At 38.2% G+C, this 16,854-nt stretch overlaps 1 protein-coding gene across 7 annotated transcripts in view; it reads right to left on the minus strand.

Annotated features, from left to right (window-relative positions):
• Window positions 1–1,756: 1,756 nt before the first annotated feature.
• Window positions 1,757–16,854, minus strand: part of rap1gap (RAP1 GTPase activating protein) — a 72,642-nt gene continuing 57,544 nt past the window's right edge. For 2 of the 7 annotated variants that reach the window (XM_034172951.1, XM_034172952.1), the window contains exons 17-24: window positions 15,361–15,438; window positions 11,052–11,161; window positions 10,808–10,927; window positions 10,518–10,653; window positions 7,633–7,744; window positions 7,328–7,407; window positions 7,182–7,229; window positions 1,757–2,037 (exon numbers count right to left, since the gene is read on the minus strand). In XM_034172951.1, the coding sequence (XP_034028842.1) occupies window positions 7,221–7,229; window positions 7,328–7,407; window positions 7,633–7,744; window positions 10,518–10,653; window positions 10,808–10,927; window positions 11,052–11,161; window positions 15,361–15,438 (645 nt within the window). In that variant the 3' untranslated portion in view covers window positions 1,757–2,037; window positions 7,182–7,220. Of the gene's footprint in view, window positions 2,038–7,181; window positions 7,230–7,327; window positions 7,408–7,588; window positions 7,745–10,517; window positions 10,654–10,807; window positions 10,928–11,051; window positions 11,162–15,360; window positions 15,439–16,854 lie in introns of all 7 variants that reach the window. The other 5 variants (XR_004561372.1, XM_034172950.1, XR_004561370.1 and 2 more) reach the window with 5 other exon arrangements.

The raw sequence follows: 16,854 nt of genomic DNA on the forward strand, positions 1-16,854 counted from the left end.
AATTGCACTGTAACGTTACTACACTGAAAGAGATGGAATCCTTTAAATAGAAAGTTTTAGAGATGACAACGTGATCATTTATTTCAAAGCATCATGTACAGTATACCCCTAAGACAGGATGCCAGTGTAGTCACCATAGAGGTACAGAACAATGTCAATCCAACAGTAACCAAACCAAATCAATAAATAAAAACATACATTAAAAAGAAAACAGCAGAACATTGTGTAGAAATCATCCTCAGCACCAAAAACCAATAAGATGGACAAAGCACTTATATTGTTGGATAAATTCATTACTCTTTATGGCAGATTTTACACACAGATACAATTTTGACTTTTTTATTAAAGTCATGTAATACTGCTGTGACATGATTGGCTGGAGGACACACAAATTTTTATAAATTTTTTAAAGTTGTCAATTAAATCTAACCTATAAATACAATTGTATGTTTTAAGGTCATGTCAATTAATTTGCTGTACATTGGTCATTTTAGTGTTGTGTTTAGACATCTAATCAGTGGTGGGCACAGCTAACCTAAACATTAGCTGTCATATCCGCTAATCTGCTTTTGCTAACGGCTATGAATTTTACTTTGACTTGTCTTCTCTCTCTCTCTAAAACTGTGAAAAACAGACATAAAGAGATAAAATTTTAATAGGTGAAGTATAAACATGGCGCTTCCCAAAAAGGTTTTGCACATTTAGATCAGATCATGATCAAATGTACATAACAATGAAATGAACAAATGAAATTAAAAAGCAGTCACCTCTCAACTTACTGTATGGAAAGTATTACGTGAATTAGAAATCTAAAACTGTACATGAAAAATAATTTGAGGTTATGCTTGTTGCCTTGTGTGACTGATCAATTTTGCTTATGGGATTTAGTTTATAATCTCCAACAAGAACAAACATCTATTGTTTTAGGCTTTACAAATGTTTTTGACCATTACAATTTATTTAAAAAAATGTTAGCTGACTTAAAGTTAGCTGAAATAAATTTTGTGGAAGCCAACTGGTCTGCTAATGGTTCCAAAAGCTAATTCAAAAACAATCAATAGCAATCAGAGATTTCTGATGTCCACCAATCCGGATCGGACCACCTCCAAAATTCAGTGGAGTCTTCCATGCCCTAATATCTATCTGTGGTGCAAATTTGGTGAGAATCTGTGAAATAGTTTTGAAGTAATCCTTCAAAGCGTATATAAAGTAAAATCTTGATCCAGAATTCGGATCCACTCTAAAATTCAGTGGAGCCTTCCAGTTTTGATATAATCTTGTTAACAGACAGCCAGCCAGACAAATAAATAAATGCCGATGATTTTATTACATCCTTGGTGGACGTAAAAAGTTAGCTTGGCTAATTAGCCATTAGCTGATTAGCTGAACTGTGCCCACCACAGCATCTAATATTGTGGCTTTTCAGATAGAAGAATAAAGTCATTTTTAGAGGAAATGTGCTGTTGCAGTTCAAGGATAGTTACATTTGAGTTTATGAAACTTATTACTAAAAGAGAAATTACAATCACTTTACCCAGAAAAAATAAAAATACATGTCAGGGGCTAGCGTGAGAATTCTCAATCGCACTGAATGTTTTTCTCCCTTTTAATGCTGAATATTTGGTATTAGGTATTCATTACATATTATAGAGCCAAAGCCTTTGCTGATTTGGCTAAATCATTATCTCATCAGCATGCTCTCATCAGAGCTGGCGGCACTGTCTTTACCCTGCGCAACCAGCATGTCCAAAATAAATCCCCACAACTACTGTATTTAATGTGCAGAGAAAAAAGTGAACATGTAACGCTGCACCAGTTGTGTGAACAGGCAAAGGAAAGACTGAAAGGAAACAACACTGCCTAAATGCTGGCCTCTTTCTGCGCATCATCTCCTCTGGACTCCTCCATGTTTCTGTACACGTTGGCCTCACTAAGCAACAAACTGGCCCAGATCCAGCAGCTTTCTCCTCTTCCTCAAGCTCTGCCATAGCAGATGGCAACACTCGTCTCCCAGTAGGATTGCAACTTATGGGAATGCTTTGGGAATGACAGAGAAATCTGCTCAAAGCTCGGCTGCACATCTTTCACATTAATACATTTCCATAACTGTAAATTACGCTTTGCAGTGCAGAGCAAAACACAGCACCTTTTGGTATTTTGACAAGCACTGAGATTACTGCTTAAAAGACTATTTGTTTAGACCTTTGACACGCAAAAGAGTTGTAGTCTTACACACCTCTCTGCAGCTTCTCTCCCCCTGCCATCCCCTCATTACCCCATCCCCGTAGAGACGGTGCCTGCTCGCAGACCACCAATAACCAGCAAAAATCTATTTAAGCATAAAAATTCAAAAAGAAAAAATAATATAGCACCTTCAACTGCACCACAGACTAAAACAGTTAAATGTGGTCTATTAAACATTAGGTCTCTCTCTTCTAAGTCCCTGTTAGTAAATGATATAATTATTGATCAACATATTGATTTATTCTGCCTTACAGAAACCTGGTTACAGCAGGATGAATATGTTAGTTTAAATGAGTCAACACCCCCGAGTCACACTAACTGTCAGAATGCTCGTAGCACGGGCCGAGGCGGAGGATTAGCAGCAATCTTCCATTCCAGCTTATTAATTAATCAAAAACCCAGACAGAGCTTTAATTCATTTGAAAGCTTGACTCTTAGTCTTGTCCATCCAAATTGGAAGTCCCAAAAACAGTTTTATTTGTTGTTATCTATCGTCCTCCTGGTCGTTACTGTGAGTTTCTCTGTGAATTTTCAGACCTTTTGTCTGACTTAGTGCTTAGCTCAGATAAGATAATTATAGTGGGCGATATTAACATCCACACAGATGCTGAGAATGACTGCCTCAACACTGCATTTAATCTATTATTAGACTCAATTGGCTTTGCTCAAAATGTAAATGAGTCCACCCACCACTTTAATCATATCTTAGATCTTGTTCTGACTTATGGTATGGAAATTGAAGACTTAACAGTATTCCCTGAAAACTCCCTTCTGTCTGATCATTTCTTAATAACATTTACATTTACTCTGATGGACTACCCAGCAGTGGGGAATAAGTTTCATTACACTAGAAGTCTTTCAGAAAGCGCTGTAACTAGGTTTAAGGATATGATTCCTTCTTTATGTTCTCTAATGCCATATACCAACACAGTGCAGAGTAGCTACCTAAACTCTGTGAGTGAGATAGAGTATCTCATCAATAGTTTTACATCCTCATTGAAGACAACTTTGGATGCTGTAGCTCCTCTGAAAAGAGAGCTTTAAATCAGAAGTGCCTGACTCTGTGGTATAACTCACAAACTCGCAGCTTAAAGCAGATAACCCGTAAGTTGGAGAGGAAATGGCGTCTCACTAATTTAGAAGATCTTCACTTAGCCTGGAAAAAGAGTCTGTTGCTCTATAAAAAAGCCCTCCGTAAAGCTAGGACATCTTACTACTCATCACTAACTGAAGAAAATAAGAACAACCCCAGGTTTCTTTTCAGCAGTGTAGCCAGGCTGACAAAGAGTCAGAGCTCTATTGAGCTGAGTATTCCTTTAACTTTAACTAGTAATGACTTCATGACTTTTTTTGCTAATAAAATCTTAACTATTAGAGAAAAAATTACTCATAACCATCCCAAAGACGTATCGTTATCTTTGGCTGCTTTCAGTGATGCCGGTATTTGGTTAGACTCTTTCTCTCAGATTGTTCTGTCTGAGTTATTTTCATTAGTTACTTCATCCAAACCATCAACATGTCTATTAGACCCCATTCCTACCAGGCTGCTCAAGAAAGCCCTACCATTATTTAATGCTTCGATCTTAAATATGATCAATCTATCTTTATTAGTTGGCTATGTACCACAGGCTTTTAAGGTGGCAGTAATTAAACCATTACTTAAAAAGCCTCACTTGACCCAGCTATCTTAGCTAATTATAGGCCAATCTCCAACCTTCCTTTTCTCTCAAAAATTCTTGAAAGGGTAGTTGTAAAACAGCTAACTGATCATCTGCAGAGGAATGGTCTATTTGAAGAGTTTCAGTAAGGTTTTAGAATTCATCATAGTACAGAAACAGCATTAGTGAAGGTTACAAATGATCTTCTTATGGCCTCAGACAGTGGACTCATCTCTGTGCTTGTTCTGTTAGACCTCAGTGCTGCTTTTGATACTGTTGACCATAAAATTTTATTACAGAGATTAGAGCATGCCATAGGTATTAAAGGCACTGCACTGCGGTGGTTTGAATCATATTTATCTAATAGATTACAATTTGTTCATGTAAATGGGGAATCTTCTTCACAGACTAAGGTTAATTATGGAGTTCACAAGGTTCTGTGCTAGGACCAATTTTATTCACTTTATACATGCTTCCCTTAGGCAGTATTATTAGACGGCATTGCTTAAATTTTCATTGTTACGCAGATGATACCCAGCTTTATCTATCCATGAAGCCAGAGGACACACACCAATTAGCTAAACTGCAGGATTGTCTTACAGACATAAAGACATGGATGACCTCTAATTTCCTGCTTTTAAACTCAGATAAAACTGGTTATTGTACTTGGCCCCACAAATCTTAGAAACATGGTGTCTAACCAGATCCTTACTCTGGATGGCATTACCCTGACCTCTAGTAATACTGTGAGAAATCTTGGAGTCATTTTTGATCAGGATATGTCATTCAAAGCGCATATTAAACAAATATGTAGGACTGCTTTTTTGCATTTACGCAATATCTCTAAAATTAGAAAGGTCTTGTCTCAGAGTGATGCTGAAAAACTAATTCATGCATTTATTTCCTCTAGGCTGGACTACTGTAATTCATTATTATCAGGTTGTCCTAAAAGTTCCCTGAAAAGCCTTCAGTGTTGTGTGCTGGGGTGTTTGGCTGGCTTTGTTTTTGTTTTCTGTTTCTCCCACCAGGTGGTATGCATTCAGGACTGAGTGGCTGAGCATTAGGACCTCACCCTGAACACCTGAGGCTTGTTTTCACGTGCAGGTCATCAGGACTCACAGCTGTGGTGTATTCTGTCTTGATCAGAGATTGCTGCATTTAAACCTTGAATGCAGTGTGTGATTGCCAGAGACTCGACCTTGTGAGCAGACGTGTGACATCAACGTCAGGAGAACAATCTCACCATTACGGACGCAGAGACCGCTCCAGGTTTGACGCCACAGTCTGTGAAGGAGGATTGGGTGAGGTCTCACGCTCTTCAGCACACTTCCTGAGGTAATTTGGTTTTGGTGACTTTTATGAAGTAATGACAGTGGATTTGGTGTCCCTCACACCTTGTGTTATTGAGCTGTCACGTTATGCTAATTGTCTAATCAGCTTCTGCTGCAGTGGAGATTTGAACTGAGTTGTTCCGTGCCTGCAGGGTGAGAAGCTGATATATATATTTAAGCCAGGAAGTGTTTGCTGATTGTGTGCACCTTTTGAGCTGTGTCTCTCTGTGTGGAGAGTGTTGGACTCACCTCACGTTTTCTTTCTTCACAGACTCGGTTTGTCGCGGCCACCTGGGGGGTGTCGGCGGGGTCCCTGGGTCCGAACTGCTGTGGCTCCGGACCGTTTGCGCTGCTGAGAGCGCGCCGTGTTTTCACCTCACCAGACCGCGGACATTTTTGGTTGTTTATTACTGCACTCATTATGATTATTAAATTCTGTTATCTTTTGAACCGTGCTCTGCTTATTTCATGCTGGGTCCTGTCAAACGCTGGGTCGGTGCTCCGACCGCGTCCGACACATAACATTCAGTTAATTCAAAATGCTGCAGCTAGAGTACTAACGGGGACTAGAAGGAGAGAGCATATCTCACCCATATTGGCCTCTCTTCATTGGCTTCCTGTTAATTCTAGAATAGAATTTAAAATTCTTCTTCTTACTTATAAGGTTTTGAATAATCAGGTCCCATCTTATCTTAGGGACCTCATAGTACCATATCACCCCAATAGAGTGCTTCGCTCTCAGACTACAGGCTTACTTGTAGTTCCTAGGGTTTGTAAGAGTAGAATGGGAGGCAGAGCCTTCAGCTTTCAGGCTCCTCTCCTGTGGAACCAGCTCCCAATTCAGATCAGGGAGACAGACACCCTCTCTACTTTTAAGATTAGGCTTAAAACTTTCCTTTTTGCTAAAGCTTATAGTTAGGGCTGGATCAGGTGACCCTGAACCATCCCTTAGTTATGCTGCTATAGACTTAGACTGCTGGGGGGTTCCCATGATGCACTGAGTGTTTCTTTCTCTTTTTGCTCTGTATGCACCACTCTGCATTTAATCATTAGTGATTGATCTCTGCTCCCCTCCACAGCATGTCTTTTTCCTGGTTCTCTCCCTCAGCCCCAACCAGTCCCAGCAGAAGACTGCCCCTCCCTGAGCCTGGTTCTGCTGGAGGTTTCTTCCTGTTAAAAGGGAGTTTGATGGGAGACCTCTTTGGAACACCAGCGGCTGTGTGTGTTTCTCCAGGTAAAACTGGAGTTGCATCAGGAAGGGCATCCGGCGTAAGACTTGTGCCAATTACCAATGCAGATCTGGCTGTATCTGCTGTGGCGACCCCGAACAAAACCGGGAGCAGCCGAATGAATAACGACAATTGTTTACAGTGCCTTTTTTTCTCCATGGCTACAGTCTGGGGTATTTCCGCAGCCTCTTTTCACATACTAACAGCATATTACAGCAGCACACAGCCACCCTCAGAACACTGTTCACAAATGTGTCATTTCAGTGAGATACCGACTGAAAATGTGTCACTCATTAACGCGTTTTGTCACAAATCCGCATCTTCAACTATTCTCCAACAGTTGCAGCCCAGTGAGATAGCACCCTGAAAATCCAGACTTACTCTACTTCATTTCTGATATCTGACAGATTCAGATGTACAAACAGCAACACTGCTTAGCCATAAAAGCTCATTACAATAAATAAATAAAAATCTTTAATTTTCAATTTTGTAATAATGTTTAAAAATTGAAAATATTAATTGCCCTATTAATTGTGATCAATAGCAATGCACATGTAGCAACATATTCTAAAAATAAACTATCTGTAAACATTTTAAAACCTTAAAGAGGAGATGGAGATGATGAGAGGAAAGCATCATTTATATAGCGCCAAATCTGTTGTGATTTGGTGCTATATAAATGAAAATAAATTGAAATTGAAATGAGAGAAACATCTAACCTTAAGATGGAGATCCAGGATACAACCAAGTGAGTGGAGCTAACAGTTCTGCAGAAGCACACATCAAAAACAATACAAGAGAGATTGTATTGTTGCACATCACGTTTGTGAGAAATCAGACTGTAGATAATATGCGTAATAGTTACCGATGAGGACTGATGATCATGCGGTCGTTCTAGTTTTATACGAATGTCTGTGGCCTTCCCTCGTTCTGGTTTACCAGCACCTGGAAGAGAGAGCTACAGTTTTTTCAGCGAGTGATAGAACATGTGTCACAACCTGATCACTTCTCAGTGTTTGCAGAACAGTAAGCATGTCTGTAAAATTAATTTAACAGCTGCGTTTCTGCAAAACTCCCCTGAAACATGCCCTCATTTCTGTGGGAGTTTTACCAACATCTTGTAAACCTGTGGTTTGTGACAACTTGCCGGCCCTGTGCCTCCCATCTCACCCGGAGAGCCTCCACGACTGGTGGTGCTGATGCTGCTGATACCGTCCTCCAGCCACGTGTTGTAGTTTAATGACTCTTGCTTGTGTGGCGTCCCAGCAGATGACAGACTCTCCTGGAGAGCGTTCACAAAACAGACAGAGTAAAACCTGATGAGTCTGATTAATCTATTTGCTCAAACGGATTCAAGTTCAGTTACTAAAATAATAAAAGAACAAGCATGGTGACACAAGTTATGTAATTATGTCAATGCTTTTCATTTTACTTATTTATTTACTTTTGCAATTTTTTTTCTTTTAACCCACAGTCTGAGAAAGACCAAGCTTTATTTTGAAGGGTTATTAAATATTATTTACTTCCCGGTTTGGTATATAGGATATATATTTATATCTTTCATTTTAAACAACAAAATGAAAAGAGCGTGCATGAAGAAGCTAATGCATAATTTTATTATTATTTTTTTCTGCAGTTGTTCAGGGGGCAAAGTGGGTTGTCCATAAACTGAAGGTTGGTGGATTAATTACTCTTTCTTGTCGCAGGGTCCTTGATCAATGCATCGAAGACCATGGTCAGAACTGTTTAATGCATATTAATCCATCATACTAAAGTTAGTGTTCTGTTGTTGATTGATTGATTGATTGATTTTTATTCGTATAAAATGTAAACGTGTAAAATAATACAGTATAAAAATGTATTAAATAATGGGTACATAAATATACTAGGTAACACAAAAAAAGCATAAATGCTTGTTTCCATTGACTGGCAACACTATGCTGGTGTTGTTTTCTGATCAGATAAATATTTTCATTTATTTGAAGATTTATTGTGTTTAGGGAAAATACTTCAACATGGAATTGGTTAACACAAATCAACCAACTTAGTAAAAAAATCATGTTTGAACTATGAGTTACTTAAATTTCTGTTCAAATATTGCAATTTGCTGACTTGGCATATACATAAGTAAATATATATACACTCACGGGGAGCCATGCAGATTGTACAGTCTGCACTACTATTTATGCACATTCCTGCTCAACTGTTGTTCCACTTTTATTTGGACATTCTTGCCTATATATATATATATATATATATATATATATATATATATATATATATATATATATATATATATATATATATATATATATATATATATATATATATTTGCTTTACCCCAAATGGTATTTTATGATATTTAGGCCTTTGGCAGTGATTCCCATTGTTTGTTTGTTTGTTTTGCATATTTATATACTGTCTGTTCTGTTTGCATCATAACACCAATATAAATTCACTGCTGGTTAAAACCCACTTGGAAATAAAGCTGATTCTGATTTTAAATATAAATGTTTTCTTCATACGAGTGCATACATAAACCTACCTAAAAAGTTTGCACGGGGCTGTCACATGCTGTACAGTAGTGTTCAGAATAATAGTAGTGCTATGTGACTAAAAAGATTAATCCAGGTTTTGAGTATATTTCTTATTGTTACGTGGGAAACAAGGTACCAGTAGATTCAGTAGATTATCACAAACCCAACAAGACCAAGCATTCATGATATGCACACTCTTAAGGCTATGAAATTGGGCTATTAGTAAAAAAAAAAAGTAGAAAAGGGGGTGTTCACAATAATAGTAGCATCTGCTGTTGATGCTACAAACTCAAAACTATTATGTTCAAACTGCTTTTTTAGCAATCCTGTGAATCACTAAACTAGTATTTAGTTGTATAACCACAGTTTTTCCATGATTTCTTCACATCTGCATGGCATTAAATTTGTTGGTTTGGAACCAGGATTTTGCTCTTTTACTAGTGTGCTTGGAGTCATTGTCTTGTTGAAACACCCATTTCAAGGGCATGTCCTCTTCAGCATAAGGCAACATGACCTCTTCAAGTATTTGACATATCCAAACTGATCCATGATACTTGGTATGCAATATATAGGCCCAACACCATAGTAGGAGAAACACGCCCATATCATGATGCTTGCACCACCATGCTTCACTGTCTTCACTGTGAACTGTGGCTTGAATTCAGAGTTTGGGGGTCGTCTCACAAACTGTCTGCGGCCCTTGAACCCAAAAAGAACAATTTTACTCTCATCAGTCCACAAAATATTCCTCCATTTCTCTTTAGGCCAGTTGATGTGTTCTTTGGCAAATTGTAACCTCTTCTGCACATGTCTTTTATTTAACAGAGGGACTCTGCGGGGGATTCTTGCAAATAAATTATCTTCACACAGGCGTCTTCTAACTGTCACAGCACTTACAGGTAACTCCAGACTGTCTTTGATCATCCTGGAGCTGATCAATGGGTGAGCCTTTGCCATTCTGGTTATTCTTCTATCCATTTTGATGGTTGTTTTCCATTTTCTTCCACGCGTCTCTGGTTTTTTGTCCATTTTAAAGCATTGGAGATCATTTTAGATGAACAGCCTATAATCTTTTGCACCTGTGTATAGGTTTTCCCCTCTCCAATCAACTTTTTAATCAAACTACGCTGTTCTTCTGAACAATGTCTTGAACGTCCCATTTTCCTCAGGCTTTCAAAGAGAAAAGCATGTCCAACAGGTGCTGGCTTCATCCTTAAATAGGGGACACCTGATTCACACCTGTTTGTTCCACAAAACTGATGAACTCACTGACTGAATGCCACACTGCTATTATTGTGAACACCCCCTTTTCTACTTTTTTTTTTACTAATAGTCCAATTTCATAGCCTTAAGAGTGTGCATATCATGAATGCTTGGTCTTGTTGGATTTGTGAGAATCTACTGAATCTACTGGTACCTTGTTTCCCATGTAACAATAAGAAATATACTCAAAACCTGGATTAATCTTTTTAGTCACATAGCACTACTATTATTCTGAACACTACAGTATATACTCACCATGCCGGTGTCATAGTCTTCTGTGGCCTCCGTCTCATTCTCCTCCACCACACTGGCAAAGCTGCTGGCATTGGATGAGGAACGGGAAAGGTTGTGGCCCTCGGGGATGGATGGCGTCCTGCCAGACAGATAAGAACTACGCCCTGGGTTACAAAAGCCCCGGCATTGACAAATCTGACTTTATCTATCTTAAAGGTCTTATAGGTTCAGTGCGCTGCAGAGGGAGAAGACAACTACATAACCTGGCAGTTGCATGCACATGTGTGATGTCACCCGTCTGTTGTGCACACCTGTTTTTGGCAGTTGTGAGCACTTCAGGAGAGCTCTGGTTGGATGAGTTGTCAGATTTGGGATCTTGAGAGACGTGACCACTGTCAGGGGTCTTCTGGGTATTTGGGGAAGTTTCCCTACTGTTGCATTAGACAAAAGGTACAAAAACGCCGACAGAGTTCACGTTAAGGTTTCAAATAAGAAAATGTAATGGAGATGTTGTGCAAGAATCTTTCCTATAATATCGTGATGTCTCCATCTTACCTCCTTTCATGGACCTCCTGAATGTTTTCAATTCCGATTGCGCTGCTTCGCCTGGAGCCGAAAGGACCAGACTTTTTCCTGGTTGGGCTCTTTCCTGGAATTATCAAAGACTAGAAGGAAGTGGTGAAAAACAGACAGCATCAGTGTCAAAAGACTTGTAATGTCTCCTCAGTTTGAACTATATTGTTCTTTTTATGATATTTATTCATTAATTAAAGGTTATGTTGAGATATGATTAATTTGTGTTTCAGGAGGCTAAAGAGTGACATTACTGCATTAAAGTCGTTAGCCTGATGGAATAAAGTTAAAAATCTGCACTTTACATGCTTAAAGCCAAGTGTAAAGACAGTGCTGATAAAGAGAATGAAAGATGGATTTAAAGGCTTCAGGGACAAACACTAAATGTGATTTCTCTGAAACACTTTGTTCACCCAACCTCTCCTTTTAAGCCCTTTTTTTTTTTTTTTTTTTTTTTTTTTAGAAAATAGAGATTCAAAGACAAGCAATATATATATTTTAAAATTCTGCTAAAAGTGTCTGGAATCAGTACATAATAGTCCTCATTTTGAAACAACCACACTGGAATTAAAATAAAGAATAGTAAGTCTTACAAGGGATTATAAAGGTGAATATACAGTTGTATGCAAAAGTTTGGGCACCCCTGATAATTTTCATGATTTTTCTTTATAAATCATTGATTGTCTGGATCAGAAATTTCAGTTAAATATATCATATAGCAGACAATATTTTATAAGTCAAATGAAGTTTATAGGATTTACAGAAAGTGTGCAATACTTTTTCAAACAAAATTAGGCAGGTGTATAAATTTGGGCACAATATTCAATAGATCCTCCTTTTGCAGAAATAACAGCCTCTAAATGCTTTCTGTAGCTTCCAATGAGAGTCTGGATTCTGGTTGAAAGTATTTTGGACCATTCTTCTTTACAAAACATCTCAGGTTTGTTGGTTTCCGGGCATGGACAGCCCACTTAAAATCACACCACAGATTTTAAATGATATTCAGGTCTGGAGACTGAGATGGCCATTCCAGAACGTTGTACTTGTTCCTCTGCATGAATGCCTTAGTAGATTTTGAGCTGTGTTTAGTGTCGTTGTCTTGTTGAAAGATCCATCCCTGGCGCAACTTCTACTTTGTCACTGATTCATGAACATTGTTCTCAAGAATCTGCTGATATTGACTGGAATCCATGTGACGTTCAACTTTAACAAGATTCCCAGTACCTGCACTGGCCACACAGCCACACAGCACGATAGAACCACCTCCAAATTTTCCTGTAGGTAGCAAGTGTTTTTCTTGGAATGTTGTGTTCTTTTTCTGCCATGCATATTGCCCCTTGTTATGTCCAAATAACTCAATTTTAGTTTCATCAGTTCACAGCACCTTATTCCAAAATGAAGCTGGCTTGTCCAAATGTGCTTTAGCATAGCTCTAGCGACTCTGTTTGTGGCGTGTATGCAGAAAGGCTTCCTCTGCATTACAGCATCATACAGCATCCATTTGTGTAAAGTGTGCTGTATAGGTGAACGATGCACAGAGACACTATCTGCAGCAAGATGATGTTGTAGGTCTTTGGAGCAGGTCTGTGGGTTGACTATGACTGTTCTCACCATCCTTCGCTTCAGCTTATGTGAGATTTTTCTTGGCCTGCCACTTTGGGTCTTAACTAGTACTGTGCCTGCAATCTTCCATTTCCTCACTATGTTCCTCACAGTGGAAATTGACAGCTGAAATCTCAGAGATAGCTAGTTCTATCCTTCACCTAAACTATGATGTTGAACAATCTTTGTTTTCAGGTCATTTGAGAGGTGTTCAGAGGCTCCCATGTTGCCACTCCTTAGAATAGATGCAAAGAGGAAAAACATTTGTAAATGGCCTCCTTAAATGATGATAAGTGATTGGATTCACCTGTGTAAGGAGGTCAAGGGTCAATGAGCTTACCAAACCAATTTTGTGTTCCAGTAATTAGTTCTACATGTATTCAAATCAATAAAATGACAAGGGTGCCCAAATTTATGCATCTGCCCAATTTTGTTTAAATAATTATTGCACACTTTCTGTAAATACTAGAAACTTTATTTCACTTCTCAAATATCAATGTGTTTGTCTGCTATATGATATATTTAACTGAAATTTCTGATCCAGACAACCAATGATTTATAAAGGAAAATCATGAAAATTATCAGGGGTGCCCAAACTTCTGCATACAACTGTATTGTGTATTAAAGCAGATCAGACTGAAAACATATTTCTGCAATATTTTCACATATTTTACAGTTGATGTGTTGTACATCACAACTCTGCTTATGTTCGCACATTAAATAATTTACAGATGTTAGTCTACACAGTAAAAAAAACAAAAAAACACTGTTGAGCTGACTCTTGGGTCCTGATTTACTAGATCCCATCTAACAAATGCTAAAATGCATGTGCATTGTAAAATTTTGTAAGTGGGGCTGGTGAATGTATGCAGATGATTTCCTAAGAATAAGTGTACCGTGACACTGTTTGTTAACATGACTGACCATAAGCGCAAAATTAAATTCAATCAGCTCTCTTGCAGGTGTGCAGAAAATAAGACAAACACATCTTTTAACCAAAAGCGTTACTGAACACATCAAAAAAGAATGTGCCTTGAAAATGGTTTGGCTCCCATTACACAACACAAGCCTAGATTCAGCCCCATGAAGAAAGATTATTTTGAATTTATTCATTTAATGTGCCCTCCTGTAAATAAACTCTGTGTCTATTCCTTTGTGTCTGTATTAGAGATGCGAGGATCACAGATTGTTTCATGGATACTGTGGATAATCTGCAGGTCAGATGGGCCAAGTAATAAAAAATAGCATTGTGATCAACTGTGGGTGGGTCACAGGTGGATCGAAGAAGCATGCCACAATGGTACCATAGAGGTGCCACAGTGGTGCATATGTGGGCAGCTGGTGCTGCTGTGTCCTGTAGGTAGCAGCACTGTGAACAGCTCTGGAGCTGGACTAAGTATGTCTAACTGCAGCAAGAGGCTTCTGCACAGCGTAGTTTTTTTCTTGGTGTGACTAGGGCTTCAATAATCAATTGAGAATTATAATAATTGTATTGACGATTGGGAGGGGGCTGGGTGGATGATTTGTTTTTGTAGCAGGTTTGGATGACATTGTGATCTGTGCATCTCTACTGTGAATGTGTAGTTTCTTATAAATTGGCCAATACAAAATTAATGTTTAATCATGGTGTTTTCTGTGTGAAAGAAGATGAACACAAAGAAATGCACATCCAAAACAGCTCAAGGAACATTCATGTAGTTTTATGAGTGTCTGCAAACTTGCAACAGTTAGCACCATGCTTTCAAACTTGTAGTACAGGACACACATGCAATTATGACTCTAAATTTCTTATGGGCTTGATAAATTGCATGGCGTGTGCTAAATAAAACTATTTACATGTTCTCCACCCACCCCCATATTTCACTAAGACAAACTTATTAAATGGACAATATATTCTATTTTGCTCAATGGAAAGACGCAGTCCTCAATGGCCAAAATATTTGTTTGCAGGTGATAGAGTTTGCACACATTTCTACGCATGCAAACCTCTAGTAAATCAGGTCCTTAGTATCCATTTGGTCCAGCCCAACAGGCATCCATTTCAAAATGAGCAAATATTTGCACAAAAACAAAGTTTATCAGTTTGAACATTAAATATCTTGTCTTTGGGGTGTATTCAATTGAATATAGTTTGAAGGGATTTGCAAATCATTGAATTCTGTTTTTATTTACATTTTACACAACGTCCCAACTTCATTGGAATTGGGGTTGTAGGGTGGTAGTTATAACCAGATAGAGGTCAATTAAAGATTACACAGAGGTCAACATTTAAAAAGCTCCAATCATGTTGAAACATATACCATATAATTATTTGACTGATTATAAGGATTCCAAAACAAAACAACACAGTTATGGAGTTATTGGGTAAAAACAGCAAAATTATGACAAAGGTAAATTTTGTTTCTTACAGGGGGTCAAAAATTAAGCTTATCCTTGCAAAAATTTCTACACTGCCTTTTTTGTTTACTGTGTATTACAAAATTTGTAACTGTCATCTCATTTAATGTGTACATGTGGATGTGCGTGTTCATATCATGTTTAATGCATATTCTGATTTAGCTCTTTTTGCAACATATTATATTACACAGTGTGTGTTGATATAAAATGTGCACAGAAAAGTGAATGGCTGTGAGGCAGTGAAGCCATACAGAAAATCAGAAAACAGGAGTAGTTAGAATAAGACATGAACCTCTTCTACTGTTCCTATCCCTATGGCACTGCCACGACGTCCGTATTTACTGGGGCTTTTGCCTGGGACAAGCAATGACTGAGCCGCACAGGTGGAGGAGAGACAGACAGAGACAGAGAGAGGTGATGATGACAGAAGACATAAGAGAGAAGAGCAAACATGAGCTATACATATATACATATGAGATTTCATGCAGTAAGTCATGTTGTACAAACAAAATACAAAGCACACATTAACAATACACAGAGGCACATTTTGGCTCCATGGGTGCAACACAGGCAGCTGAATGGCAGAGATTAATGATGAGCCTGAGCCACGTGCCTGCAAGAAAGATGATGAAGAGGGAGGTAAAAACACCAAAGGACGTCATACAAAATGTTACATATTATGTTTCGTCACACAAAACGTAAAGGCAGGGTTATGGACAAAAAGCAAGCTTCAGTTCAGTAAATACAGTGTGCTGGTTAAGATTCACTCAGACAATCTTCAATTAATCCTTCAGTGTGATACTTTAGAAATGAGGGATTCCAGTAGTACAGAAGCACAATGCATTCACAAAAAACCTGTATGCCTTATCTCACAATTATGTTGTACTATCTTATGATAAAGATCTTGAAATTATGAGATCATGATCTCATAATAATTCTGATAATAGATCTCATAATGATTCAATTATTTCTCATCATTATGAGATCATGTCCTATTAATATGAGATCATGATCTCACAATCATGAGACATTTTCTCATTCAGAGATATTTTCTCATAATTATTAGATATTTTATTATCATTATGAAATCTTCTGTCATTATGAGATCATGATCTTGCAATTATGAGATACTTTCTCATTCAGAGATATTTTCTCATAATTACTAGATAGTGAGTTAAAATTACGAGATAAGGTGCTGATTTTTTTTCCATATATTAGTGAATTTCATTAAAAAATACTCTCTCTCAGAACCCACCATATATAGTCATTAATCATAAGTGTACTGTGTATATACAGTGAGGAAAATAAGTATTTGACACTGCGATTTTCCAAGTTCACACTCAATCAATCACACTCCAACCTGTCCACCATAGCCAAGACCAAAGAGCTGTCTAAGGACACCAGAGACAAAACTGTAGACCTGCACAAGGCTGGGATGGACTACAGGACAACAGGCAAGCAGCTTGGTAGAAGACAACAACTGTTATGATTATTTATTAGAAAGTGGAAGAAACACAAGATGACGGTCAATCTCCCTCGGTCTGGGATTCCATGCAAGATCTCACTTTGTGGGGTAAGGATGATTCTGAGAAAGCTCAGAACTACATAGCATCATGTGTTACATTAGTAACACATGATGCTGTCATGGTTTAAAATCTTGCAGGGCAGCAAGCCAGCACATGTCCAGGCCTGTTTGAAGTTCACCAGTGACCATCTGGATGATCCAGAAGAGGCATGGGAGAAGGTCATGTGGTCAGATGAGACCAGAATAGAGCTTTTTGGAATC

Source organism: Thalassophryne amazonica, chromosome 6, assembly GCF_902500255.1.
Source record: "Thalassophryne amazonica chromosome 6, fThaAma1.1, whole genome shotgun sequence".
NCBI classification, from domain to species: Eukaryota; Metazoa; Chordata; class Actinopteri; order Batrachoidiformes; family Batrachoididae; genus Thalassophryne; species Thalassophryne amazonica.